Source organism: Callospermophilus lateralis, chromosome 9 (assembly GCF_048772815.1).
Source record: "Callospermophilus lateralis isolate mCalLat2 chromosome 9, mCalLat2.hap1, whole genome shotgun sequence".
Lineage (NCBI taxonomy): Eukaryota > Metazoa > Chordata > Mammalia > Rodentia > Sciuridae > Callospermophilus > Callospermophilus lateralis.
The window spans coordinates 91,796,138-91,824,001 of NC_135313.1; the positions used below are offsets into that span (position 1 = coordinate 91,796,138).

Sequence of the window (27,864 nt, forward strand, 5' to 3'; positions counted from 1 at the left end):
CCTTAAATATACTATACAGCAATTGTAACAAAAACAGCATGGTATTGGTACCAAAACAGACTGGTAGACCAATGGTACCAAATAGAGGACACAGAGTCTAACCTACAAAATTTCAATTATCTAATATTAGACAAAGTTGCCAAAAACATGCCTTGAAGAAAAGGTAGCCTCTTCAACAAATGGTGGTGGGAAAACTGGAAATCCATATGCAATAAAATGAAATTAAACTCCTATCTCTTACCATTCACAAAACTTAACTCAAAATGGATCAAGGACCTAAGAATAAAACCAGAGACCCTACATCTAATAGAAGAAAAAATAGGCCCTAATGTCCATCATGTGGGATGGAGATTAACTTTCTTAATAAGACTTCTTTGGCACAAGAATTAAAATCAAAAATCAATAAATGGTATGGACTCAAACTAAAAAGTTTCTTCTCAGCCAAAGAAACAATCTGTGAGGTGAATAGAGAGCCTACATATTGGGAGCAAATCTTTACCCCTCACACATCAAATAGAGCATTAATCTCTAGGGTATATAAAGAACTCAAAAAGCTAAGCACCTAAAAAATAAATAACCCAATCAATAAATAGGCCAAGGACCTAAACACACACTTCTCAGAAGATGATATACAATCAATCAAAAAACACATGAAAAAATGTTCAACATCATTAGCAATTAGAGAAATACAAATCAAAACTACTCTAAGATTTTATCTTACTCCAGTCAGAATGGCAGCTATTATGAAGATAAACAACAATAAGTATTGGCAAGGATGTGGAGGAAAAGGTACACTCATACACTGCTGGTGGGACTGCAAATTGGTGCAGCCAATATGGAAAGCAGTATGGAGATTTCTTGGAAAACTGGGAATGGAGCCACCATTTGACCCAAGTATCCCTCTCCTCAGTCTATACCCAAAGGACTTAAAAACAGCATGCTACAGGGACACAGCTGCATCAATGTTTATAGCAGCACAATCACAAGAGCCAAACTATGGAACCAACCTAGATTCCCTTCAATAGATGATGGATTTAAAAATGTGGTATATATACACAATGGAATATTACTCAGCAATTAAAGAGAATAAAATCATGGCATTTGCAGGTAAATGGATGGAGTTGGAGAAGATAATGCTAAGTGAAATTAGCCAATCCCAAAAAACCAAATGCTGAATGTTTTCTCTGATATAAGGAGGCTGATTCATAGTGGGTAGGGAGGGGGAGCATGGGAGGAATAAACGAACTCTAGATAGGGCAGAGGGATGGGAAGAGAAGGGAGGGGCCATGGGGTTAGAAATGATGGTGGAATGTAATGGACATTATTATCCAAAGTATATGTATGAAAACACGAATTGATGTGAATATACTTTGTATACAACTAGAGATATGAAAAGTTGTGCTCTATATGTGTAATAAGAATTGTAATGCATTCTGCTGATCATAAATAAATAAAAAAATAATTTAAAAAGTTTCTTAATTGAGGTCAGGTTAAATAAATAAAAATAAATCCATATATTAGAATATTCTGCAGTTAAAAATCACACATTAAGATAAATTTCATTTAGTTCGGAAGTTCTCAATTAGCATTTGAAAACACATGTGTAAAAAAAAGTCAGTTTTGTTAAAGTATGGATATATGAAGTTTTTTTGTTTTTGTACCAGGGATTCAACTCAGGGTCACTTAACCACTAAGCCACACCTCAGCCCTTTTTTGCATTTTATTTAAAGACAGGGTCTCACTTAGTTGCTTAGGGCCTTGCTAAGTTGCTGAGGTTGGCTTAGGATATATGCAGTTTAAAAAAAAACTAAATGTACTACAACGGTTGTTACTTTGAGTTGCAGGATTAAGGGTGACTTTTTATTTATTTATATTTTTCTGTATTTTCCATATTTCTTCAAATTTATTTCATATTTTTGAAATATATTAAGTATTTTTTTCCCAAAGAAAACCCAAATTTTTTGGCATTGACATGGTTCTATACACAATGCTTGTGATGAGGGTGATATTTAGGCTTCCAAATAAAAGATTAAAAAGAGAACAAGAATGATAGGAAGAAGAGATATGTCATCACTGAGTTAACTCAGAACTGGCCTAGGAAGTATTTACACTGCCCTCCTTCTGTAGAATGACCCATTCCTTTTTCAGGAGGAGTTTTGGTAGAGGATTTCCACATCTCCTGTCTACATATAAGTCATTTCTGTCTTCCACCCCAGTGGGAGGTGCCTGTATCTTCCTACTAGCACCCAGCAAGGTGCCTGTCCCCAGCTAGGTGTTCTGGGGCTACGCCTTGGTTGAGTGACAGCTGTGTACTCACTGCATAGACCGGGAAGAGTTCCTGCTCATTCAGGTTCCACTTATTGATGTGGGAGCCAATTTGGACCCCTGGAAACCCCAGCTCCTGCACACAGCGCTCCATCTCCTTGATGGCCAGCTCTGGAGCCTGCATGGGTAAGGTTCCCAGACCCACGAACCTCCTGGGGTGGCTGGCAACAGTGGAAGCTATGTTGTTGTTTAAAAGTTGGCATAGGTCCAAAGTGTCTTGAGGTTTGGCCTGGTGGAAACAGGAGAGGGAAAACTATGTTGTTCAAAACCTACTTCTTTAGTCATTTACTCTAAACAATGCCTTCTCTTGGCTAAACTATTTGTCCTTCTCAATGGCTTTACCCATCATAAAGCTGAGGTACAGAATGAGAAAGGCACTCCCCACAGAAAACCCAATCTTTGTAAATATCAAAGAAAACTGCCAGTGTATACTGGTCACTTAGAAAAATTGAAGCTAGAATAGATTACTGGAATTGGCATCCTAATTACTGGGCCATTTCATACTAGAGACGAAATGAAAATGGGCCACCCCCAATTGCAGACAGATTTTGATGGCTTCCTCAGTTAGAAGGCTGTATCTGGCCCAATGCCTGAAGCTACCATCAGTTCACATTTTTGTCACTCTTCTTTTAGGGATGCTAGTTTTGCTCACAGACCTCTACCATCCCTGTCTGTCCTCTTATGTATCCTTCCTATTGGCTATGACACTTGGAGCTAGACTCAGCAAAAGGCTAAGACAGATAAATTTTGCTTTTGGTTTCTCTAACTCTCTCTTCTGCACTGTCTTTTTCCTTTCAACATCACCCCACTGCCAGGAATTCGGTACTTTACTTGAAATTCCAGTTGTCTTGTCAGAGTGATGCTTAGTTTGATCAGTTCAGGCATACTGAGGTTTTAAGGCATTTTATTTAAGTAGTGAATCTAAACACAGGAGCAGAGAAGGACTAAGCCTCTAATACTGAATTTATGAACACAGGTTGGGGAAGTATATGGAATGGGTGGTATTTCCATTACTTCTTAAATCATAAGAGGAGTGAATATCTGCTTGGCTGGCAGGTATTTAGTACAACTTCAACTCTACACAGAAATTTCCCTTAGCAGGCTCCAAATCATGCCTGAAATTTTCAGTGCTTGAGATTTATTAACTTGAGGAAAGGGATCCAAGTCCAGGACTTTCACTTTGAATTATATATTTCCTTGGGAGAAGCAACACATTAGGCTGTGATCATCTTTTTTTTTTTCAAAATCATTCTCACCTCAGAATAAACCGGCTTGTCAGTTCCCCAGCAAGGCATTGCAGGAATGAGTCACCAGACAAGTACATTCTGGTGGAGATGAAGGTTAAGTTCTAGTGGAGCTTTAATGTGAGTCCCATCCTCCTGGCTATTGTTCTGGAGCAAGGACTTGGCGAAGAAGACAGGCCTGGGAGAGGATGCTGCTGTTGTTGGGGGAGGGGGAGCCTTGGTCACTTGTTGGGGAGCTGGACATGAACATTCCCCACTAGGGTGATGGTCTGAAGTTTCATACTCACCCAGTAGCTAAACATGACAGGAACGGTGGAAAGAGCTTGCACGGATACTCCTAGACACAGACACAAAGAAAAGCAAAGCTGGTGAGAAGAATAACCCAGGCACTACTGCCTTTCCCGGAGCGAAGAGGCCAGCAAGCCTCTGCCCCAACCTCCTCCTGTCACCTCTCCCTGGGTGCTCCTCCCTGTGTCCCTTCTCTCAGGCTATTTCCCAGGTCTACCTCGTCCATCAGCCTAAGATCTTGGGAGAGAGGTAAAGGTTGGACCAAAATTAGGTCATTCAAGAAAAATAAAGTTGACTCATTGACCAGGAGTTTCTTCCACCCTCCTTCCTGTAAAGTGTTATTTAAGCAAGACATTTTCCACTGTTCCCTGCCCCTCCACCCCTGCCAGGATTTTTCATCTTAGGTCACACATGACAATGCATCTCTTAGCACTCTTCCCTACCCTCTTAATTCAGCTCCTAATTCAGCCTAGTTGGAGCCTCATTGTCTGAAATATCCAGAATGGGATCCTGAGTTTGGCTCCAGAATCTGGGATGCCAAGAATCACTTGTCTTCAAGAGAGCCTACCTCCTGGAGCTGTTGTAGGAATTAAATGAATCAATACCTGTTGGGTGTTCAGAACAGTGTGTGACACAAAGTAAATGTTCAGTAAGGATTAGTCATGACTATTTCTCAATGATAGCAATGGATTGAAACAACAACAGCCAAAGAGATGTGTACTTCCATCTATACTGTAGCCATAAATGATTTCTGACACTAGTCAGCCAAGTCTCATTCCCACTAGTTTTCTCCTTGAAAGCATGGGCCTTTTTATCCATTCACATCTGTAGCAAAGCCTTGCTCTTTATTGTACATCTAGGAAGCATGTTCTTCTCCAGCGCTGCTTCTCTCCTAATGTACTCTTAGAACAGGGAAGTGCTTCAGATTCTGAAAAGTTCCATTTGAATGCCACCTAAGGATATGTGTGTGTGTGTGTGTGTGTGTGTAATTTATATATAACATTTATATGGAGACATATATATACCAGGAATCGGTACCCAGGATTATACCCAGGGGCATTTAACTGCTGAGCCACATCCCCATCCCAGTTTATTTTTTATTTTGAGACATTTTTATATTATTTTATATTTAAAATATATTTAAAATATTTATCTTTAAAATATATATGAAGTATTTATATTTAAATATTTATATAAATATTTTATTTTGTTTTGCATTGCCAGGATTAGAAGTATGTGCCGCTATGTCAGGCCATAAAGGTATATTTTAAATTGTTAAAAAATATATAAAGCAGCTGGGCGTGGTGGCACACTCCTGCAATCCCAGCAGCTTAGGAGGCTGAGGCAGAGGTTTGCAATTTCAAAACCAGTCTCAGCAATTTAACGAGGCCCTAAGCAACTTACCCATGTCTCAAAATAAAAAATAAAAAGGGCCGGGGATGTGGCTAAGTTAGTCCCTCTGGGTTCAATCCCTGGTGCCAATAAATAAACAAACAACAAACAATAAATAAAAAATGGAAAGCCACACCTAGACAAAAGTTTCCTATATATTCTAACATACCAGAGACCACCTAGTCATTTTGGGCTGCCAGGTTGATTCCTTGGAATAAAATCAAAGTCTTCTACTCTCTCTCTCTCTCTCTCTCTCTCTCTCTCTCTAAATATATAAAACTTCTAAATTTTTCTTTCTTTGATTAGGAAAATGGTAGTTCTAAACTTGTGTGTGTGTGTGTGTGTGTGTGTGTGTGTGAGTGTGTTGTTTGTTTTCTGGTTCAAATTTAGATCACCAATGTCACAATTGAGGACTGGTAGTGCCGGAAGGGGTGAATTCCCCAGAATGGGCTTTGCTTGTGTAAGTCTGAAAGGTTTGATGCATTTTCTTGGAGCATGCTCTCCTCAGGGAGCATAGTCAGCCAGGAAGTAATAAATGAAAGCATAATGTGGCCATCATATATTTTAGATAGTCTTTGAAATTCTTAATCGTGAGGACTTGTTTTCTTTTTAGATATAAGGAATGCAAGCAGTTCCTAGAAATTGTTAGCAATTCAGCTTTGAAACAAAAATTTCCTAATCCTCTTCTTTCAGATTCTCAGATTGCTTTCATCATAGAGTATTCTGAGATTGCACAATTACCTTTTTTTTTTTACCTTATACCCCTTTTGTGTCAGTAGATCTGTCTGTGTATCTATCTATCTACCTACCTACCTACCTACCTACCTACCTATCTAGTGCACTGAGACAAAAAGAAATTGGGTTTGAGCTGTGGTTGTGGCTCAGTGGTAGAGTATTTGCCTAGCATGTGTGAGGAACTGGATTTGATCCACAGCACCACATAAAAGTGAATGTAAAATAAAGGTATAAAAATGTTGTATCTGTTAAAAAAAAAAGAAAAGAAAGAAATTGGATCCCAAGTTTGACTAAGCAGACAATTGACATCCTTAATCTGTCATTTCTAATTTTAATTGATTCTACAATAATTTGAACTAAAAGTTATAAATAATAAAATGCTACTATTATCTTTTTGATGATACAGTATTCTACTTTAAACAGAATGCAACTAATTGCAAAGCATTTTAAATCCATACTTTAAAAGCATTATAGTGGAAGCCTCTCTCTTCCCCACAGAAGCTGGAACAGCATGTCTTGGCAAAGAAAAAGATCAGAAGTTGTTCCTGGGTAGGTCTTGCCAGTTAACAAACTTTATAGGCAGATATTGTTTTTATATCAGACATATATATTGGTAGCATTTCTTATTTTAAGTACCTTTTTGATCCATTTCTCTAATACGAACTTCTGGATCCCAACAGTTCTCTTGGATCACTCTGAAGACCTTCCCATCTTTCATCATCTTTGCTTCTCCCTGGGGCAGAAAATTCACATCAGTAAATGGGACCCTAAGCCCATTTGGATTAATCTTTCCTTTTTAGGTTTTGGAATATGTTTCTCTTCTAACATTTTTAGAGGTTTTTTACTTAATTCATTAGAAGTAGAAATTATTTATTTAATAGGATTCAGTTTTTCTTCTTCATGCTTTTCTTTGGCCTGCAGTTGAAGGGGTGTGTTCTATTAGTATCAGCAATGGGACACAGAGAGAGAGCAAGGTCATGGTTATGGCCTTTCTGCCTGCAAGACTAAGGAGAGATGATTACCTTGCTGATCTGAGCTACTGACTACAAGACCCAAGAGGATGGCCCAGTATCTGGAATATGTTCAATTTAGAACATTTCAGAATTGGAAAGGACTTTTGAGATAGACCATCTAGTTCAACCCTTTGGCTTTATTGAGAGCAACATATGGATAGTGAAAGTAAGTGGTTTATTCAACAGAACAGGTCATACTGATGTCAACACCTGTAGAAGAATGGAGCAGTGAAATGAATCCACCTAGAAACAGGAGCAAAATTTCATGTTGAACTGCTCGCTTCCACCACACATCATGACTGCCTGTGTATACTACCTTTTAAAATACTATCTATTTTAGCCAGGCATGGCGGCATACACCTGTAATTTCAGCTGCTTGGGAGGCTATGGCAGGAGGATTACGAGTTCAAAGCCAGTCTCAGCAAATTAGTGAGGACCTAAGCAACTCAGTGAGACCCTGTCTCAAAATAAAAAATAAAAAGGGCTGGGAATGTGGCTCAATGGTTAAGCATCCCTCAGTTCAATACTGGTACAAAAAATTGTATACACACACACACACACACACACACTAAAAATCATAAATAATAAAATAATAAAAAGTTATAAATAATAAAATATATGTATATATATATTCTATATGTGTGTGTATATATATCCCATGGTTATCCTATGTGTGACAATCCCATAGCTAAAGTCATATTCACTATATATACACACACACATATGTATATACACACATATATATACACACATTATGTATATATATACATATATACACACACACATATATATATATAAACCCACATATATATATACACACATATATATGTATGTATATAATTGGTAGATAAATATTTAATATATTATGGCATACAATATGATGCTATAATATAAGTATACATTATAAAATTATTAAATCAAATTAATTAATTTATCAACTTCTTCATATATTTAATTTTTGTGATGAGAACATTTAAAATCTATTCTCTTTGAAATTTTCAAATATATAACATTATTATTAACTGAAGATACCATAAACTACAATGAGTCTTCTGAATTGTAACTGAAATTTTGCATCTTTTGATGATTCCTGTTCCTTCCTGTCCCCCACCCCCACCCCCAAGTAACCACCATTTTGCTATCTGTATCTATGAGTTTGACTTTTTTAGATCCATATGTAAGTGAGATCATGCAATATTAATCTTTTTGTGCCTGGATTATTTCACTTAACATAACAACCTCCATGTTCATTCAAGTTGTTGCAAATGATGGGATTTTCTTTATTTTTAAAGAATGACTAGCTGGGCATGGTGGCATGGGCCGATAATCCCAGCAACCCAGGAGGCAAGATGATCTCGACTTCAAGGCCAGTCTTAGAAATTTAGTAAGGCCCTAGCAGCTTAGCAAGACCCTGTCTCAAAATAAAAAATAAAAAGACTGGGAATGTGGCTCAGTGGCTAAGAACCCCTGAGTTCAATGCCCAATACCAAAAATAAACAAATAAAACAAGAATGAATTGTATGGCAATATCTCTTCAACATACTGGTTTCATTTCATTTGGAGATATATATATATCCAGAAGTGAAATTGCTGGATCATAAGGTGGTTCTATTTTTTTTTAGGAAACCACATGATCATATCAATAGATGCAGAGAAAGCATTTGACAAATTTAAACATTTTACATGGTAAAACTCTAAAAAATTAGGTATAGAAAGTATGTACCTCAATATAATAAAGTTCATGTATGACAATCCCATAGCTAAAGTCATATTCACTAATGAAAAGCTGAAAGCTTTTTTTCTAAGATCAGGAATAAAACAAGATGATACTCTTTCCGCTTGTATTCAACATAGCACTAGAGGCTTTAGGCAAAGCAATTTAGAAATAGAAATAAAAGGTATCTATATCATAAAGGAGGAAGTTAAATTATCTTTATTTGTAGGTATCATGATATATAATATATATAGATTCCACTAAAAATTCTAGAATTAAAAATTAGTTCAGTAAAGTTTCAAGGTACAAAACCAACTCAAAGAAGAGTAGCATTTTTATGCAATAATTATGGATTATCTAAAAAATAAATCAAGGAAATAATCCTATTTATAATAGCATTTAAAAGGACAGAATACCTAGCAATAAAGTTAACTTAAGGGGTAAAAGAGCTATATACTGAAAACTATTAAGAACTGATGAAAGAAACTAAAGAAGACATAAATGGATAGAATGATATCCTATGGTTATGGCTTAGAAGTTAATATACAGTATGTACCACTCAAGCAACCTACATATTCAATGAAATACCTATCAAAATTATTTTTCACAGGAGTAGAAAATCCTGAAATTCATATGGACCATGAAAGACTCTGAACAGCCAAAGCAATCTTGAGCAAAAAGAATAAAGCCATAGGTACTAAAAACTTATGTGCAGAAAAAAAAATCAACAGGAAGAGACAGTCTATGGAATGAGGTAAAATATCTGAACCATACCTCTGCTAAAGAGCTAATAATATCTTCCTCCATCATGAGTTATATCTGAGCCTTGCCACAACCCTTCTTTGTTTTCTACTCCATGGACAAGACCTTGCCCATCTCCCACAGTCCTGCAGCCCATTTCCATCTCCCCTACATAAGGAAGACCCCAGACATTCATATTCTTATTCCCCAGGGGCTGGTGAACAGGTTAATGAGCAAATGACTTATGTAATTGTGATAAGGGTCCAGATCCCTGAAGAGCTGGATCTCTGACACCAAAACATCAGAATTGATTTGCCTCATCTCAGATCCTCTGTTTACCATGCCAGCATCTGAACCACCTTTCTAGGTTGGGCAATCTTCTGTAGGAATCCTGGTGGAGGCAGGGCCTACCCTCCATCTACAAAATCCACTAAGCCTTTGCTCTCTCCACCCCAAGTTTGGCTATTCAGTGTTCAGTTTTTAATAAACAGCAAGTAATAAAAATCAGGCAAGTGAATTTATTCTGTCTAGTGGTTATGTTCATTGACAATAGTGGTAGTGTCCAATGTCCAGTTGGAGGCAGCAGTTCCTGTGATGTGGCCTTAGCTGTGGCTTCAATTGTGTGATTTTCCTTAGTTTCTGCACATTTTACGAGCTTGGTTATCCAGATATTTTGTAATTTTTGACAGGCTTAAAATACTTTCAACAAACTCCTTTTCTTCTTAAACTTAACCATGTTGATTTCGTTTGCTTGCGGCCAAGAGTCCTGACTGATATGGATTACACAAATGCGATGAAGGAACACATATCTCTGAATTTGGCAAAGAAGGGAGTAGAGACAGGTAATGGTGAAAGAGAAAAAGTTGGGAAACAAACTTTCATCTGGAAAATTAGAGATTTTATTGTTCTCTTGATCCTTATGAGTAAAGCTTAATCACCATAAAGTACCCATATATCAGAGTGACAAAGAGTGTCTTTGCAATCAAGAAAATCTAGGTATAAATTTTATTAATTACTTAGGAGCAGTAAAACTAGTTAAGCTACGGGTACTTTGAGTTTCAGCTGTACTTTTACTATCTCTAAATTTGAACCAAAAATTTCATTTTCTGATTCTTCCTTCCTGAGGTAGAATCCAAAAATTTGTTTCCCAGTTTCCTTTTGTAGCAGGACTACTGGCAGCTACTCTAGGTGCTGCTGATCAGAAGCATCTGTCTTGGACTGGTTTGAAAGTGAGCAGTGTGAGGTGGCAGAGATGTGCAGTCTACCTGTAGACAATGATGTTGTTTGAAGTGTCACATGTGACTGATCCAGCAAGGGCAAAGCGTCTGGTCTCTAGTCTCAGCAGCAACAATGTGAATGTCCTGTCTGACTGGGGCTGGTGACTCTCTGCAGGACCAGCTCATCAGGTGTGATGTGGGCATTGTTCAGGTAAGTACAGTCTCTGAGCTTGATCTCTGGCTTTCCCAAGAAGTCTCTGCGCTGTTTTTCTAAACTAGCTCTATTGTCTGCAAGTCAGAACAATGAGTGATACAGAAGATTCATTAATACATGTTTGTAAAGAATTTAGCACTATGCCAGATAACATGCTCAATAAATGACAGCCAGATTTTACCATTATTTTCAATTTCAAGGGAAGAAATTGGTTTTCTCTGGGAGATGCCAAAGAATTGATGTAAGACAAAGTTCAATTTTTGATTTTATTAATGATTCCATACATGTCGGTGACTTGTTCAAAGCTATATACTTAGTTGGTATAGAGCTGGGACAAGAACGCAAGTATATGAAGCCATTTTCCACCCCGTCAGGCTGATATTTGGCAATTGGTATCTATCTAGTAGGCAAAAGTTAATTACCATAATTTTCTGAAGAGTTTGATATTTTTCAGAGAAAGGATGCCCTCTTTACATGATAAAAATTTACACGATAGGAAAATCTGATTCACTAAATTTCTTTTTCTACATTTCTAAATTTCTCTTTCCATGCTGAATCCATGGTAAGAAATGAAGGGTGTGGTTAAGTCCTTTTTTTTTTTTTTAACACTGACCTCTATATCAACTAAGATCTTAAATTAAACTAATAAACAAGCCATTCTAATTAATGTAATCAGAATCCAATCTCATTTTTTTCTAAACTCTCAAAAGGAAACCAAGTTTATTTAAAGAATTTTCCCAAGCCACCATTACTATCCAGATAAACATTTAAAAATTACTTCTAATATATTTTTTTTAAGCCAGAGTAGCATGGTATAATGCAAAGTGGGATACTATGGCCTTCAGGAGTCCTGTATCCTATGTGTAAGCCACTTATCCTTCTGGGACATCAGGTTCTAACGCTTTATTTATTTATTTATTTATTTATTTTAAAGAGAGTGGGAGAGAGAGAGAGTGGGGGAGGGAGAAAGAGAGAGAGGCGGGAGGGAGAAAGAGAGAATTTTTTAATATTTATTTTTTAGTTCTCGGCGGACACAACATCTTTGTTTGTATGTGGTGCTGAGGATCGAACCCCGGGCAGCACGCATGCCAGGCGAGCGCGCTACCGCTTGAGCCACATCCCCAGCCCAGGTTCTAATGCTTTAAAATAAGAGCTTAGGGTAAGCAATATTTAAGGTCCTTCTCAAGGCAGATGGTATGTTGTGCCACTCACAGACCTCTTCAGAAAAAAAGGACTTAATTTTCCCAGATTCTGGGAGTATTGGCAGCAGACAACTCCTGACCCACATGGGGACTGCCTTGGTTTAAGAGAACTGCTACTCTTAAATGGTTCTGCTCCATGTCCAGGGCAGCTCAATTCCAATGACTGATTTCTGTAGAGGTATAAAGCCCCCCCCCCCCACCTTAAAAAAAAACTATATATTTTTTAGTTGTAGATGGACACAATATCTTTATTTCATTTGTTTGTTTATTTATTTATTTATGTGATGGTGAGGATCAAACCCAGTGCCTCACACATGCCAGACAAGCACTCTACCACTGAGCCATAACCCAGCCCTAAAGGCCCCTCTCTTTTGCTCTCTCCCCCTGCCAACTTGGAACCACTCTGAATGTTAGCTTTAGTGCTCCAAGTAGGTTCAGCTGAGGCCTCTATTGGGATTACATAACAGCTCAATGTTGCCCTCTAGTTGATCCTTTCTCCTTCTCTTCCCTTCTACTGATGTTTATACTAAGAACACTTCCTGATATACTTCAGGCATGCTAATTTCAGTCTCAAAGTCTGATTCCTAGAGAGAGTAACCTGTGGAGCTACTGATTCTTAAGTTCAACTCCTATTATTATTGACAAATAAATACAAATAATGCTCTTTTAATATCTGGTACTGCAAATGTTATCAGAAATGCATCCTCAAACTCAGTATTTCACCATCATGTTTCCATTTTCCTCCCCTATCCCCAAAGTCCATTCAGGCTACCCCTCTAGACTATGCAAGCTGCCATGTTGGTGGGGCTTGAGATGTAGAGCTAGCAGGAATGACCCAGACCCTGTCAACAGTAAGCAATCTCCAATCATTCCACCTCCCAGATACTACCATTCTGTAGGACAGCTTCACACAAAGGCCCCACTGCAACTACCTCAAACTTGATGTGTTCAACCTGTTCATCTCTCTCTGTGATTTGCTTGTCTTCTTGGTGTGGTCACTTCTATCTTTGATGGCTGTATTATTTTTCTCAGCACTGAGACAATTTCAATTCCCTTTGCCTGATATGCCAGCACCCAATCCACTTCCCAATATCATTAATTCTGTCTCAAAAATATAGCCTGCAGTGGTCCACATTTCTCTACTTCCACTGCCCAGCCATGGTCTAAGCCCACATTATCTATGCTTGAACAACTGCTCAATTGGATCTTCCTGCTCCCTCTTTTGACCCCTTTAACCAGTGTCCACAAAACAGAGTAAGATTTTAAATCCCCAGCTTGCCACTATCCCATTTAAAACTCTTGAATAGATTCCCGTTGCCCTGAAAATAAAGTCTAAACTCATTAATCCAGCTGGTAAGACCCTGCATGAACTAACCTCTGCCTACCTCTGTAATTTCCTCACATGCCTACACCTTTACAAATAGTCTCTTAACTACTTTCAAAGTATTCTAATTTAATTCTCCCATCTGTTTTCTGTTTGGAACCTGATTGAGATAGGTTTTAAAAGAATCTAAACATATTAAAAATACTATGTCATTTCTATAGGTGCACATATATGTAAATAAAACCATCGGAAAAGATCTAGAAAGATAGCCACCAAACTGTTAATGAGGATTACTTTTGAGAATGCAGAGTACTGGTCCAAAGGAATTGTAGGTTTATCTCTAAATGCTCAAGTTTAAAAAAGGAGAATTTACACAAATAATCATTATGTAATAAATTAATTTTAACAGTAAATATATGAGATGAGAGCATTGGGCTAGATCAATGGCTTTCAGTCAGTGTTGGCTGTGAGCTCACATTAAGAGATCTTTCATTGTGACCCAGAGTACTCATCCAAATCTATTTCTACAGATACAAATTGAGACAAAAATTTCATGAAACAATATTTACTCTTACCATGAGCAACGCATTTTGCTATTTTGTTTTGTGATCTATTTTCCTTTTTTTAAGCTTGCCTAACTCACTCTATTGGTATTATGATTTATTGTTGTATTGTAACCCATGTTTTCAAACACTAGACTGGATCATTAGCACTATAGTTATATGATACCTCATCTTCCTGAAAATTGCTCCCTGCCTTGGGCTCTCCACCTTCTCTGAGCTCTCTTACTATTTATTATTTCTTTTTCTCATTTAGCACAAAATTACTGCTGACTGTATATTATTTATTCATGTAGGTGAAAAGGAAAATCCTGGGTAGGTACCCTGTGAATGGATGTCTTAGATTGGGCTACTATAACAACATACCTAGACTGAGTGGTTTAAATGACATTTATTTCTCATAGTTCTGGAGGCTGTGGAGTTCAAGATCAAGGTGCCCATTGACTCAGTTCCTGGTGGACCCTCTTCCTGCTTGTAGATGGCTATCTTCATGCTGTGTCTTCATATAGTGGTGAGGATACAAGTTCTCTGGTATGTCCTATAAGTCACTAATCTCATCATGAGGGCAGCCCTTATGACCTTATCTAACCAAATTACTTTTCACTCAAATACCATCTGTTGGGGGTTAGGGCTTCAACATGTGAATTTGGGGGGTGGGACACAAATATTTAGTCCACAACAGTGGGGAATCAGGCAGAAGTATGTGTTTGAAAATGCTAAGTATAATGTATATTTTTATGTGTTGGGGGTGGGGTGTTTGCACATGTATATCTGTGGCCTCAGGTTTCTGAGAAACACTCAGTGGATTTTTAAGATGTTACTGACCTACAGATTTGAAATGGGCCTTATGTTTACCTTTCTGAGTAATAGCTTTTAAAATAATTTCAGGTGTTCTTGCCACAGTTTCACCTCCATCCTGTGTAGCTTCTGGCAGGTTATCATACTAATCATTGACTTGTTACTTGTCTTTTTGTAAATGTTCAACCAAAAGGCAAGTTATATTTTACAATTCTGAGCAAGGCTTTACCTCTCCTGACTTTATTCTAGGAGCACTGAAAAAACTAAAGGTTAAAAACAGAAATAGGGCAAACCAGAGAAATGTTTTGGAATGATCTTCCAGAGAACAGAAATCTCTAAGGTAAATCAATCATGAGGGCAGAATATATTTGTTCACCAAAAGAATGTAGCAGAATCAAAAGAGTTTTAAAATCCTAAATACTGGATTGTCTCATTGCTCTTGGTTAATTTACATAATGGTATTCATTTTCATGTTGTTTTCTAGTGACTGTCATCCGTCACTTCAGTTATTATAAAAAATATAGATTTGGCTATGTTTTGCTTTGCTTTCTCCCTGAGAGAAAGGAAAAGAGTTTCCTGTTTGGTTCTATTGGGCAACCATTGTACTCAGTTTTGCCAGAGATAAGTAGGTCAGTAGATATGACAGGAAAATATTTTCCTTCTTGTTTTCTTTTGGAGATCTGCTGCTAAGTTTATGAAATCTCTTGACATTAAAACAAAATGAAATTAAAGTCATTCATATCTAATATTGAGGACAAACTGCAACCTGGGACATGGAGTAAGGAAAAACATATCTACAGGCTGCCTGTTCCGCCAGTGGGGGTTTCCTTGTACTCAACTCTACTCATATCATACCTTCCCTTGGAGATACTTAAGACCAGCAGAGAGAACCAGCTCTCCAGCTAGCAACTAGTATTGGGAATGGGAGAGTGTAGCAGTGTTGAAAACTCTTTCCTGATTTCCCACTGCCTTCAGGGTCAAGTACAAAGGCTTAAGCCAATTTTAGGACCTAAACCCCTAAGTCCTTCAAGGCCCTGTCTGATGATGCTTCAACCTGCCTTCTCCAGCTCCTTCCCACCACTTTGTTCCCCAAACTTTTGCCTGCCTCTGTCTATGCTCCATAGAGCAAGGTTTTAAAGTCGTTAAGAATTTAAAGTCATTAAGAATTTTCAGGGGCTGGGGATGTGGCTCAAGCGGCAGCGTGCTCACCTAGCATGCGTGCGGCCCGGGTTCGATCCTCAGCACCACATACAAACAAAGATGTTGTGCCAGCCGAAAACTAAAAAAATAAATATTAAAAAAATTCTCTCTCTCTCTCTTAAAAATTTTTTTTCAAAGAATTTGCATTGTTTTGAGAATGAATTCCAAACTTAAGTCTTAAGTCCTTAAGTCCCTATATAATGGATCCATTTCCTACCATCTCTTCCTCACACAGCATTCCAGCCACATTGCCCTTCTTTCTCGTTCCTTGAACACATTGACTGTTCCCCACTTGAAGACCTTCGGTGTTCCTTCAGGTTTTGCTTTCCTTTCTTCCAAGTCTTTTTAAAAAATTTTATTTATTTTAGTTGTTGATGGACCTTTATGTTTTATTTATATGTGGTGCTGAGAATTGAACCCAGTGCCTCACACATTCAAAGCAAGAGCTCTACCACTGAGCCACAACCCCAACCCTCTTCCAAGTCTTTAACAGGTCACTGACCAGCCAGCCAGCCTGTCACTCTTTATTGAAGCATCATTTTTTTTTATTCCATTATCTAAATTTCTCATGTCCCCTTAGAATTTTCGCACCATAAGGGTAGGAACCATCTCTGTCTTGTTCATCAGCATATTCCTATTTCCTTGGTGGATGGGCCTGGCATAAAGCAGGCTTCAATAAAAATTATTAAGTGAATATATGAGCCAGGGGTACTCAAACTTGAGTGTGCAGCAGAATCACTAGGAGGCTTGTTAAAATGGACAGCCTTTTTCCCATATCCCCCTGCAAAGTTCCTGATTTGGAAGGTTGGTGGTGTGGCCCCCTGATTTGTATTTCTCCTGGGTTCCCAGGTGATGCTGAACCTGCTAATCCAGGGACTAGCAGGTTGTTCCAGCTATAACTTAGTGCTTAAGTTCTGGGCTTACAAGTTTACTATTTCCATGACTTTGGTCCCTGACTTCTTCTTCTTCTTCTTTTTTTTAATGGAAAACTGTTTCCTTTACTCATTGAGCAACCCTGCCTGTACCCCTGCTTCAAGAGTCAGGATGGGTATCACTTTCTCCAGGAGGCCTTTCCCAGTCTTTGGTGTTCAAATCTGTGTCCTTTAGCAAAGGCTCTCTTATCCTTACCACATTGCTTTGGGTTGACCCTGTGCATACTCTTTCCAGACCATGACTGCACCAGGGCATGTTAGTCATGTCCATATTCTAGCTAGAAGCTCAGGGCATCTGAAAATGAGGTCAGACCTGAACTCTGTGCAGGTCTGGAGTCCCAGATCACTCTCAGGCCTCATTATTTGCAGAATTCTTTGCCCTATATCTTCCCTTTTTTTGTATTAATCTCAGCCCTTAATAACAGTGGCTTCTCCCCTTTGTCTCCAATGTTTAATTTCTCAAGCTTGTGCTCAAACTTAATTGTTCCATTTATTTGGTCAGCCTTAATATACTGTGATAACCCTTGAGGCATAGCAATAAATGCCAAAATTGGTTCTAGGCCAAAAGAGAGAGGGGCAGGGAAGTCATTTTTCAATGTGTTCTCGAATTCCAATTTTATCTTCCTAAATACCACTATTTGAAGTCACCCCCTTTTCTCCTAATAATTCTGAAAAATAGTGGTACTGTTTCCTTCCCTACTGCAAGTTAATGCGAAGGCAGGAGAGCTGAGTTCCCTGAAGCCCCAGCCTGCAATAAAGTATCTTAATGCTCAGGATGTCCCTGCATCCTGCTCATACTCATGCTTTGGGAAAAACTTACCTTGCCATGGTGTTGGAGCTGTACCCAGCCTCCATAGCCGAATCTCTGTAGTGGAGAGAAGTACAATTAGGCTTAAAAAGCAAAGAAGAGAGGATTGCAATAAATGACACATCCTCAGGGCAAAGTAGCCTAAACTCCATCCTTTTAGACATTATCTTTCCATTTGTCCCTCCATCCCCATGTATCACTATTCAATATTTATATTTCAAGCTGCGTGAGGTAGTGCACGTCTATAATCCCAGAGGCTCAAAATCTTGAGCTCAAAGCCAGTCTCAGCAATTTAGTAAGGCCCTAAACAATTAGTGAGACTCTGTCTATAAATAAAATACAAAAAGGACTGGGGATGTGGCTCAGTGGTTAAGTGCCCCTGGGGTCAATTCCTGGTACCAAAAAATATATATATATTTCAATATACATTTTCCTTTAAATATATTTATACAGAAAGAAAATTCTACATCTCATTGGTTTTATCTTTTTTCCTAATATAGTTTGAAATTTTAAAGCAAAGATTAACACAGAATATTTGGATATGTACTATCAGATCATTTAATGCAGTACTGGGAGTACATGGACCATAAGGATTACTCTTTAGAACATATACTGCTCTTCAGACTGTGAGTTGCAATCCATGAATAGATCATAAAAACAATTCAGTGACTAGGGGCCTAGACATTTTAAAATCATGAGATAGTATGTGTTGTAGATACTAACGGCATCCCACTCATATTCCTTCCCTTTAATACTCTGGGGTACAACAGCCCACCTCCAAATGCTAGTGTCTATACTTCTTTAAGAATCTCTCTTCTTCCCATGAAAGCTTCTTTGATCCACCCCTTCTAACAGGTAGGAAGTACCAGGAAATTAGTCTACCCTTGCCATCTGCCCAGCAGCTCTCAACCAATGACTGAGAAAAGTTGAATATAAAAATACTGAATACACTAGTACTCCAGTCCTGGGCAGGATAACTCTGAGGCAAGGTACACATTCTATAATGGATAACAAACCTTTTATTGGCTTCCTGGCTTTTCTTATCTTACTTCCCCACTTGCATGTTCCTGAGATCATCTCCAAAGTAAAGTACTTGCATTTGAATCCTTGATTCAAAGTCTGCTTCTTTAAAAACACAAGATAAGATAGTAAAGAAATGGAATAGAATGAAAAAGAATAGAATAATATCTCCCATGTAGTATTAGTTTCATAAAAATTTTCTGTACATATGTAAATGTTTGCATGATTTATAATATACAAAATATAGCTCTTCCTGGGAGTCATAAATTTAAAAAATTGAAAGCCTAATAATGTATCACTTATTCAATATTTGTTGAATTCCTAAGGATGTAGGTGTATATGACTCATATAATATTTTATTTGTTCACTCATTCATTGTTCAAGCTCTCATGGAATCTCATGACCAGTCTTACTGGGGCAAAGAAAATAAAAGTGGAGGACAATTTCTGTCTATGTGGAGCAGAATGTTGAGAGGGTGGGGTCAAGTGGAAAAGTGATGGAAGAGCTGTACAAGTGTATGAGATGCACTGTGATAGTGCTGTCCATATTCTCTGGGAGTCTGGAGGAGGATGCTGATCCACACCTTGGGTCAGGTGGTATTAGGGGAGGGAGGTTGGAAAGGTAGACTGGTATCAGATTGGAGAGAAACTTCTTATTCAGGATTTTTATGCTCCAAAGAATGATTCATAATGCATGATATAAGGAGGGAATGTGTAGAAGCAAGAGACAGCTATGTGAAAGAACTTATCACCAGCTCCTTAGACTATCAGCAATAATAAGTAGATGAATAAAGCAAGCTGAATTTCATTTCCATTTTTCACTTGTAGTTGGGTAAGGTCAGGTAACAGTGGTTAGCTCTCATGTCATGGCACTGGAATGTTACCTGAAGAGAGTGAGGTTTTGATGGATCCCTCTTCCTAGCTTCCTTCTAACCTCCAGATTGACTGGGAAGGTCTGGATCTGGACCACAGTATAGCATAGAGGTGTTCATCTGTGACAAGGATCTACCTCAACAGGCTTCTGTTCTTGAGGTTAGCTCCAAATAATCATGTTATCTTTGGAGATCTGTATGCTTCCTCCCAAGTGACCTGCTGATTATCAGGTTGAACATGCAAGGGAAACTGTACCAGTTTGCTCCTCTGCCTATGCCCCCAACCCCTCACTTTCCTCTCTTTGTGCATTCGATACCTTTATACCCTTCTCTTCCCTTGGAAAAAGCTGTCAAGAGACATATGTTGGAGGAAGGAATAGAATATGACTTCTGTTAGTTACACTTTAGAGTAAATTTGAGACTAACAATGTGCTCTTGAATTGAACATTTGTCATTGAAATCTTATCTTTGGTGTAGAAGAAAAGGTTGTATTTCCTTCTTTCCTCTCTCTCGCTTTACTTCCTTTATTCTTCCCTCACTGTTACTGTTTCTTAATTCTCTAGAGAACCTTAATCCATATGTGACCAGGTTAGAGGTGTATTGCATTTGGAGAAGAACAGGGAGGCAGAGCTGAGGGATGAATCTGGCCACATCCAACAAATCATGTCCAAGGTACTTGACTTTGTTGAAGTAATTTAACATCTCCAAGTTTCTGTTTCCTTGCATGCAAAATGGAGACTAACAAGCATAGCTGAGATATAGGGTGTTATGGGAATTAACTGAGATAATGCATATAAAGCTATTGACATCAGGTTTGGCTTTTATCAAAGCTAATTATATGGGTGGTGATCATGGAGGTGGTGGAGGGAAAGTGATGGTTGCTAATAGTGTTGCTAGAGTTGGCAGTGGTTGCAATGGCAGGGGTACGGGGAGTGAGATGGTAATGGTAGTGGCTGTGGTTGTCAGTATGGTGGCAGTGGTGATACCAGTGGTGGTGATGGTGGTGGTCATAGCAACAATAATGGCAGCAGGAGTGGTAGTAGAGGAGGAGGTGATGTATGGCAGTTGGTGATGCTGATGGGGATGGCAGTTATAATGACAGCCTTAGGTAGAATACACTGAGGTCAGACACTAAGGAAGGTTATGAAAGAAGGAGACTTTGTCACTCTGTGTTTCTCCCTCACTTTCCTAAAAAGCTTAAAGTATTGAAGTTATTCTACCAACCAATAACCTATTTAGGGCAACTCTATTCTACCCAAGATCTGGGCTCCACACAGTCTTCCATCTCTCATTCTGGATTGTGTCAAATTTGGGGTCTCAAGTATGACTCTGGAAGTGGTTTAGTCAGAGCATATGCCAGGAGACATTGACAATCTGAAAGGGTTTGATTGACACTGGCCAGTGTCCCATAGGTATTTATAGCATGACAAATGAAAAAGCAAGTTTTAAAAAACTAAGGGAATTTAGTTTTATGTGCAGGACACACACACACACACACACACATCAGAGTGGATGGACTGAATGTCTTTTTTTTTTTTTTTTTGAGACAGGGTCTCACTGTATTGCTGAGACTCTTGGGCTCAAGCAGTCCTCTTGCCTCAGTCTCCTGAGTAGCTGGGATTATAGTTGTGTACCACTGAGCCTGGCTCCTGAATGACATTTTCAATGTTCTTAAGACCTCACATCTTCACATGGTGAATAATGAACCTCCTGGGTAGTCGGTTACCTATTTCCTGAGAGCAGTTGTTTAAAAGTCAAATTATGCCTGGGATTTTTGTCTCTGAAAATTTTACCTTGAACAAGTGTAGTTAAATCATTGCCAATGAAAGGAGATACACATATATGCTTTTAAATTAAAGGCCAGATTTTTTTTTTACCCCATTTAAAACTAGAAAAATCTTTGCAAGACCTACTATTGCACATAGAGTAGGGGGATCAACAAAGCCCAACTGAAGAAAAAGCCCAAACCTTACCATAATCATTGTTGTTATGAATAATCTCATGGTAGATCAACCTGAAACATCTTTCACTATGGCTTCTTGGATCAGGATCCTCCTTTTGTGACAGCAGAGAATGTGGGTCCTGATTCATCAGAAACCATTTAATTAAGTTCCCCTGAATCTGTTGACTTCTCACCTCAAATTTTTAAAAAGGATCCTGACTTGTAACTCTGACTAAAATCATTGTTAGCAAGTGAAAATGAAAGATATCTTAAATCCTGGTTCTTTGTAACCATTAGTTAATCATCAGCATGAGTGTGTTTATTCGCTTTTTAGTTTCTTCATTCCATGAGGTCAAAGTTGTGGAGGTGTGTCTATTAATATTTAAAAAGGGAAGGTCGGTTTGAAAGGAGACATTACTTTTTCTAAAGGGACTTCATCATTTCAAATAAAAATAGTTCTGGCTTTTTCTTTTCATTTTTTTATTGAAAACATAGTGAGAAAAGATCAAAGATTGATTTTTAAAATAATATTTTCCCCACTAAAAAACAATTTGAAGATGGAACTCTGCTATAGTTAATATTTCATTACTACACATTCTTCTCTGATCATATAGACTAAAAACGAGGGGTCAGGGAGAAAAATCCTAGTCCCATTTAGATGTGTCTCTATTTATTTCACTGATCTTGGTTGGTCAATGTGGTTGTTTGGGGCCAGTAGTTTCATCACTAGCTTTAAACCTCTAACACATAACAGATTTAATTGCTTGACCTGGGGCTGGAAGCCAGGTTCCAATTACCCTGTGACAAAGCTGCCCTTGGTTGGTTTATGTGAAAGTGACAAGTTGCGGGGGCAGGCTGGTTGTCAAGGGGAGAAGTGGGGGAACACAGGGAAGAGTGGACATCCCTTAAAATAGTAATATGCTCCCTTTTCAGCTTTTTCAAGTTGGATGGAATGGTGATGCTCTGGAAGAACTACTGTGTTCCCATGCAGCTCTGGGTTCATTTCTGAATATCAAGTCCTTCATCTCTATCAAAAAGGGTTAATGACATGGACATCCATATGCAACAAAACAAATCAAACCTCTATCTCTCACCATGCATAAAACTCAACTCAAAGTGGATCAAGGACCTAGGAATTAAACCAGAGACACTGCGTCTATTAGAAGAAAAAGTAGGCCCAAATCTCCATCATGTCGGATTAGGCCCCAACTTCCTTAATAACACGCCTATAACACAAGAATTAATATCAAGAATCAATAAGTGGGGGCTGGGGATGTGGCTCAAGAGGTAGCGCGCTCGCCTGGCATGCGTGCGGCCCCCATTCGATCTTCAGCACCACATACAAACGGAGATGTTGTGTCCGCCGAAAACTAAAAAATAAATATTAAAAAAAATTCTCTCTCTCTCTTTAAAAAAAAAAAAAAAGAATCAATAAGTGGGATGGATTCAAACTAAAAAGCTGGTTCTCAGCAAAAGAAACAATCAGTGAGGTGAATAGAGAGCCTGCTTATTGGGAACAAATTCTTACCACACACATGTCAGATAGAGCACTAATCTCTAGAATATATAAAGAATACAAAAATCATAACGTCAAAAAAACAAATAATCCAATAAATAAATGGGCTACGGAATCGAACAGACAATTCTCAGAAGAAGATATACAATCAAATCAATAAATACATGAAAAAATGTTTAACATCCCTAGCAATTAGAGAAATGCAAATCAAAACTACTCTAGGATTTCATCTCACTCCAGTCAGAATGGCAGCTATTAAGAATACAAACAACAATAAGTGTTGACGAGGACGTGGGGCAAAAGGCACACTCATACACTGCTGGTGGTACTTTAGATTGGTGCAGCCAATATAGAAAGCAATATGGAGAATCCTTGGAAAACTGGGAACGGAACTACCATTTGATCCAGCTATCCCTCTCCTTCGTCTGTACCCAAAGGACATAAAAACAGAATACTATCATGACACAGCATGATATGCTATAAACACAGAATGTTTATAGCAGCACAACTCAATAGCTGAACTGTGGAACCAACCTAGATGCCCTTCAGTAGATAAATGAACAAAGAAAATGTGGTATATATACACAATGGAATATTATTCAGCATTAAAAGAGAGTAAAATCATGACATTTGCAGGTAGATGGATGGAGCTGGAGAATATAATGCTAAGAGAAATTAGCCAATCCCCCCAAACCAAATGCCAAATGATTTCTCTGATTAAGGGTGCTGATTTATAATATGCTGTGGTGGGGGTGGCGGTGGGAGAATTAAATGAACTCTAGATATGGCAAAGGGGAAAAGGGGAGGGAGGGGAAAGGAGGGGGCATGGGTGAAGGAAAGACGGTGGAATGCGATGGTCAACATTACCCTAAGTACGTGTATGAAAGATGTGATTCTACTTTGTGTATAACCAGAGATATAAAAAATTGTGCTCTATATGTGTAATGTGAATTGTAATGCATTCTATTGTCATATATAATAAATGAAAATTAAGAACAATATAAAAAGGGCATTAACCCTTTTAACATAAATATTATATACATGTTACAAGGTTTTATATGAATTGAATATTCATCTCTGGTCTCTGTCCCTGGAAGCACAAAGTGTCATGACCATTATTATTATCATTGTTATTTTGATGAAGCATGTCATCTATGTGTTTGCAGCATGTGAGACTGATGGATAAGAGGAAGCCTGCATAGTGGGCAAAACACCTCTCCCTGTTTCAAGGCAATGGCTGAGAATAGAAGGGGAGGCAGTGTCAAGAGTCAGCAGGACAACTGCTTGGGAAATTTTTAGGGCACAATCTATGTACCACGTGCTCTTCATCCCATTGTTTAAAGTAGTTTAAACAAGGCTTTTAGGGCCTTGCATAAGGCAGGATACCTAGAAATTGTCAGACCTAGGTGCTAAGGTCTTGCTTAAATGGAGCAGGTTTGGTAGTAGGAGGTAGGTTATGGGAAGTGAGCTTGTGGCCCAGAGTACAGATAGAAAACTCTCTCTACTCTGCAAAGAGGAGGCTCCATTCTAGGCCCCTGTGAGTCTTCTAGCTGGGGAAAAAGGCCTTTATACATGTGGCTTATTTAGGAACAGCTTCCAGTGTTCAGAGGGAATGTCTCATTGGGGCCTAGTTTAGTAAGAAGACAACCATTTTTTTTTTTTTCCCCCAAGAAGGCTGGAGCTTATGTTCCCCAGAAAAAAATGAGCAATGATTTAAAACAGTTCAGGGGTTTCTGAAGCTTGGTTTTAAGTCCAAATTCCACACTAAGAATGCGACAAGTACAGACGGAACAGACTGGTTCCTCTTTTTACGACTACCACACACTTGCCTCTGAAAGAAACTGAAAATTCTTCCTTAGTGATAAAAGCATTTTAACTGTGACGAGCTAGCTCTCTATTTTCCATTTGAGCTGCTATAACAAAATGCCATCAAGCGATGGCTTATAAACCACAGATATTTATTTCTCACATTTCTGGAAGCTGGAAGCCCAAGATACATCTCTGGGAGATTTGGTGTCTGGTGAGGGTTCATTCCTGGTTCCTAGATGGCGCCTTCTTGCTGAGTCCTCATGGTAGAAAGAATAAGCAAGCTTCCTGGGGCCTAGTTTGTAAGAGCACTGTTCCATTCACAAGGGCTCTGCTCACATGACATAATCACTTCCCAAAGGCCTCATTTCCTAGTACTATTGCCTTTGAAGCTAGGATTTCAACATATGAACTTGGAAGAGACACAAACATCCAGCCCATCTCACTTTCTAAGCCTCAAAATCCTTGTCAGGACAAGGAGGTGGATGCCATAGAGCTTGGGATACCTGTTGCTATGACTTCTCTAGATGGATGGATTGTGCTGGTTAGCTCTCTCAGGTACAGGTGGGCAATGTCCTCTGGAGACCGCCAAGGTAACTCCCAAAGCATTTCATGTAGATGTTCTTTGATATTAATAAAGAGAATAGCTGGAATGTTGGAGTTAACACTCTTTGGTGGGAATAGATCAAGAGCTATTTATAAAATATCACATGCTAAATACCTAGAAATTTTGAAAACTGTCAGATTAAGAAGTATAATATATTCTTTTCATTATCTGTATCATAAATTAATTTATTGATTGTGTCATTCCTGGTAACTACTCATAAGTGAGGGGTAGAAAATGGCAAGCACCATAGGAAATAAGAAACTACATCACAACTTCCAAACAATCCAGTGCTCCTGTGAAGTAGCTGAGTGTTTGCTTCATAAAAAGATTAGCATCATGAGGTGGTATTTGTGCTTTAATAAGATAGGAGGATGACAATGGCGTGGAGAACAGCATGTTCCCATGAAACCATTTAGACTCCTTTTGTAGGGGGAAGATTCGTAGGGTTTGCTTTTACCACTAGCTGTAGTAGTTCAGCATCATTTGTATTTTTTGGTCTATGTTTCTGCTACACATTTTACCTAAGATACCAATGAACAAAGAAACACTTAAGATCAACAATCATGTAGTAGACAACTATGGAAAGATTGCTTGTACAGCAACATTTTTTTTGGGTGCAGGGATACTAGAGATTGAACTCAGGGGGCACTCAACCACTGAGCCACATCCCCAGCCCTATTTTGTATTTTATTTAGAGACAGGGTCTCACTGAGTTGCTTACAGCCTTGCTTTTGCTGAGGCTGGCCTTGAACTTCTGGTCCTCCTGCCTCAGCCTTCGGAGCCACTGGGATTATAGGCATACGCCACCATGCCTGGCCAACAGGCCACATTTCAATTAGAATTTGGGTTAATTCATTTTACCTCATTTGGGATAAAAAAGATGAAATGTTATCAGGGATATAAAAGTACTACCAGAATGCTGAAGATTGGCTAACACCTGATAGAAAGCCTGAGTAAACTTCTAGCCAATTTAAAGTTTTCTTCATGTTCCCTGCTTTTCTCTTTTAGTACTCATTCAAAAGTCCTTAATCAAAAAAGAAAATTTCCGTGTATGGAGCAACCTAGAGAATACTCTTTGGAGATACTCTCGTGCAAAGATTTCATGTCATTTATTCTAGGGTTTTGATATACCTACTTCCCAGTTCTTCATAACAAGGATTTACAGCTTAAAAATCAAAAAGGAAAGGTTTCAGACAGTGTCCTAAAATAGACAAAAATTTTTTTCACAAAGCTATTTCCTGGTGCTTCTAAAGCTTATTTTAAATATTTTGGAAAAGAGAGAGAGATTTTGGAAGTCCTTGAAACTTATCACATTCCATTTTTAATAGTAATTGTAACATTAGATTCTGTAATCAGCATGTATCTTTCCAGCAGCTGAATATGTGATTTAAAAGGAAGTAAATCTGCCCTGTTTAAATTGTCCAGAATGTTAAAAAAATAATTTATTTGAGGGGAAAAAGAGATATTGAGAAGACAATTATTTCATTGATCTGATGCTTTTTCAAAATAAATATGAAAGTCATTTTTTTAAATGAGGAAATTAGAGCTCCCAAGACATTTAAAATCATCCCTAGAGCAAAGAAACACAACATCTAATTTCCCAAATAAGAGAAAGGTCTATAAATAGAGGAATTGAGAAACCTTGGAGAAGTTCCAGAAATAATTCAGCAAATTGGTTATAATTACCTTTTCTAGATCTGGCCATTCTTTTGGTAGAATATGACTATGGATGTCAATTTTCATCTTCACAGTATCAGAGGGGACTGTGTAAAAGAAGAAAATTTGGTATCAAGAGATCTCCACAAAAGCGATGGAGTTGATTGATTTACTCAGTCTCTTTATTGCTACCTTCAGGTACCAGTCAAGAGGCCTGGCCAGCACTGTCTTAGTCTATTGGAACTGCCCTATTAAAGTTTAAAATTTTGTTTACCAACCTGGCTTTGGGTCAACACTCTTTGGTAAGCAGAACTCAGCACAAAATTAAAAGAAAAGAAAAAAAAAAAAGAATCGTACTCAACCTCTGAGTTCAAAAATACTTCAGGCTGCTTTGGGCTACAGTAAGTCAATAGCAAGACTAGTTTTATATTTAAATATTATGATTTTATTAAGGTATATGGTTAAAACTCAAATAGTACATGGTTAAAAATAACACAGAAGGCTTCTGATTCACATCTTCTTTAATTTGTTTTTACTCCCTAAAAGCAACCAGTTTTACTGCTTTTGCTTTTTTGTTTAGTTATTTCCATGTCTTTAAATAATATTTTAACAAGTGGTTTGTTCATGAAAATTTATCATGTTGAGAGGAAGTTTCATCTTTATTTTTAAATTATAGAAATTATCCACTCTTCCTATAAGCTTTCCCTGTATTGTTTCTTCACTTATTTGTTCATTCATT

At 38.1% G+C, this 27,864-nt stretch overlaps 1 protein-coding gene across 1 annotated transcript in view; it reads right to left on the reverse strand.

Annotated features, from left to right (window-relative positions):
- Window positions 1-27,212, reverse strand: part of Acmsd (aminocarboxymuconate semialdehyde decarboxylase) — a 49,279-nt gene extending 22,067 nt beyond the window's left edge. The window contains exons 1-5 of the mRNA XM_076866558.1: window positions 27,156-27,212; window positions 17,720-17,764; window positions 6,621-6,717; window positions 3,857-3,906; window positions 2,318-2,554 (exon numbers count right to left, since the gene is read on the reverse strand). Of these exons, the coding sequence (XP_076722673.1) occupies window positions 2,318-2,554; window positions 3,857-3,906; window positions 6,621-6,717; window positions 17,720-17,764; window positions 27,156-27,212 (486 nt within the window). The remainder of the gene's footprint in view (window positions 1-2,317; window positions 2,555-3,856; window positions 3,907-6,620; window positions 6,718-17,719; window positions 17,765-27,155) is intronic.
- Window positions 27,213-27,864: the final 652 nt, after the last annotated feature.